Source organism: Alligator sinensis, unplaced genomic scaffold, assembly GCF_000455745.1.
Source record: "Alligator sinensis unplaced genomic scaffold, ASM45574v1 scaffold907_1, whole genome shotgun sequence".
NCBI lineage: Eukaryota > Metazoa > Chordata > Crocodylia > Alligatoridae > Alligator > Alligator sinensis.
The window spans coordinates 2,319,737-2,321,957 of record NW_005841925.1 but is presented as its reverse complement, the minus strand read 5'-3'; the positions used below and the strand labels follow the sequence as shown (position 1 = coordinate 2,321,957).

The 2,221-nt window shown below is 47.5% G+C and overlaps 1 protein-coding gene across 6 annotated transcripts in view; it reads left to right on the top strand.

The window, feature by feature from the left end:
- The window catches only part of LOC102380006 (ribonuclease inhibitor-like), a 19,600-nt gene that overhangs the window by 11,181 nt on the left and 6,198 nt on the right, over positions 1-2,221 (top strand). For all 6 annotated transcript variants that reach the window (XM_025198595.1, XM_025198598.1, XM_014517753.2 and 3 more), the window contains 2 exons: positions 26-196; positions 1,294-1,464. In XM_025198595.1, the coding sequence (XP_025054380.1) occupies positions 26-196; positions 1,294-1,464 (342 nt within the window). The remainder of the gene's footprint in view (positions 1-25; positions 197-1,293; positions 1,465-2,221) is intronic.

Here is a 2,221-nt window from a genome sequence, read left to right as displayed (position 1 = left end):
ACATTGATTCTTCTGTTCCTTACAGTCTGGAGAACTGTGACATAACAGCTGACAGCTGTGGGGACCTGGCCACGGTTCTCAGTACAAAGCCTCTTCTGTTAGATCTGGCTGTGGGTAAAAACAATATTGGAGATGCAGGCTTCACTCTGCTGTGCAAGGGACTGGTGTATCCCAACTACAATATACAGAAATTGTGGTAAGTGAAGCCTGGGATGGCTTAAAATCTTGTTGAACGTGGTGGCTTCTAAGCCATATCCGCCATAAGGCTGATCTGATCCTGGGGTTTGTGTGAGGAGCCCTGCACTGACGGGGCAAGGAAGCACACTGAGATCAGTGACCAGATAGAGGGATGATGGTATGCCAGCCCTCATCAGTTTTCAGGTGTCTTGCATAGACAGCTTTTTTTTACATTTTAAATAAAATCAGAGCTTCTAAGGGAAGGGGAAGAGGGAAGGCGGGGAAAGCTATGATTTCCTTTGTTTACAAGCCATATCTGTGCCTTTGTTTCTGTACATGTGCATGTAAGATGGGGAGAGAAATACAAGGAAACCAAGAGTAAAGGCTCTTTCCAAAGATCTACCTATCTGGGTGACACAGGTCTCTCTGGACCCTGGCTGGGAGAACTCTGGCACCAGCCAATCTTCCTATTGTCCTCTCCAGGTTATGGGAATTGTGATCTCACAGCTGCAGGTTGTAAGTATCTTGCCAATATCATTGGTACAAAAGAGTCCTGTATACAGATGAGCCTTAATTTAGATGAGCTGGGAAATGAGGGAGTAGAATTGCTGTGTGAAGGACTAAAGGACCCCAAATGCAAACTCCAGTCTCTATTGCAGCAGGCTTTCAGCTCAGTCACTGATATTGTAGGTTTGATACTTAGAATCATAGAAAATTGGGGCCAGAAAGGACCTCAGGAAGTCTAGTCCAACCCCCTGCTCACCACTACATGCTACCTGTATAATAAGGCCCTACTTCATGGTGATCCTGCAGGGAACCGATGCTGACTTTTAGGAGCTGTCAACAGATGTTTGCAATTGAAGCAAATCAGCTGTGCTGAGATGTCCCAGCAAAGCTGATCCACTTCAGTGGGCAAAACAGACATTGCCTATTGTCCTGCAGTGCTGGGTCCCTGATGCTCCTCTGAGCATCCGGGGCCTACTCTTGAAGGACATCGCTTGGGACATGTCTCTGCAAACAGGGGGACTAAGGGTTCCCCTGCTTGCAGAGGTGCCCCCAACGATTCCAACTTAGGGTACGCCTCCTACTGAACATTGATTCTTCTCTTTCTTACAGTCTGGATAACTGTGGCATGACAGCTGATAGCTGTGGGGACCTGGCCACTGTTCTCAGTACAAATCCTTCTCTGCTAGATTTGGCTTTGGATAACAACAATTTTGGAGATGTAGGCTTAGTTCTGCTGTGCAAGGGACTGATACATCCCAAATGCAATATACAGAAGCTGTGGTAAGTAAAGCCTGGGGTAGCTTAAAATCTTGGTGAAGGTGGTAGCTTCTAAGCCATGTGTCCACCATAATGCTGATCCGATCCTGCTTGGTCTGTAGAGTCCTCAGCTAGCATATCCCTTATGGTTATCAAGAGGGAATGCTTCTAATGGGAACAACAAATCTCTCTCATGGGGGTCAGGGGTGGATGTGAAGAACCCTGTTGGCTGCAGCCAAGGCAGGGTGTTGTGACTGGTGCATGCTAGTACTCCTGCTGTGACTTAAACCCAGAAGCTCCTGGCTAGAAGGTCATGCCCCTCCACTCAGGATCTGGCTGATCACCATATTTGTGGTCAGGAAGGAATTTTACCCCATGATCAGACTGGTGTGGACTGTGGCTTTCTCTGCAGTTGGGGCCTGGCCCCCTTCCTGGAATCTCTTGAGTGTATGCTAACAGCCCTAACAAAAGCAGGGCATTGACTGCTGTGGTCCCCCTGCTTTTCCTGTAGCAGGTTAGGTTGTTATGTCTGGTGTTGTATCAGAATTGAGGGTGTAGTTTTTGCTAATAGGTTAGATAATAGATATGTATAGGTAGTTTAGGTAGGAGTGATCCTGCCTCAGGTAGGGGGTTGAACTAGTTGAACTCTGGAGGTCCCTTTCAGCCCTACTTCTCTATGATGCAGAGGGGATGCTTCTAATGGAAACAACAAAGTCTCCTCCTTCTTCCCTGGGGTTTCTGAGGAACCCTGCACTAAAGGGGCAAGGAAGCACACTGAGGT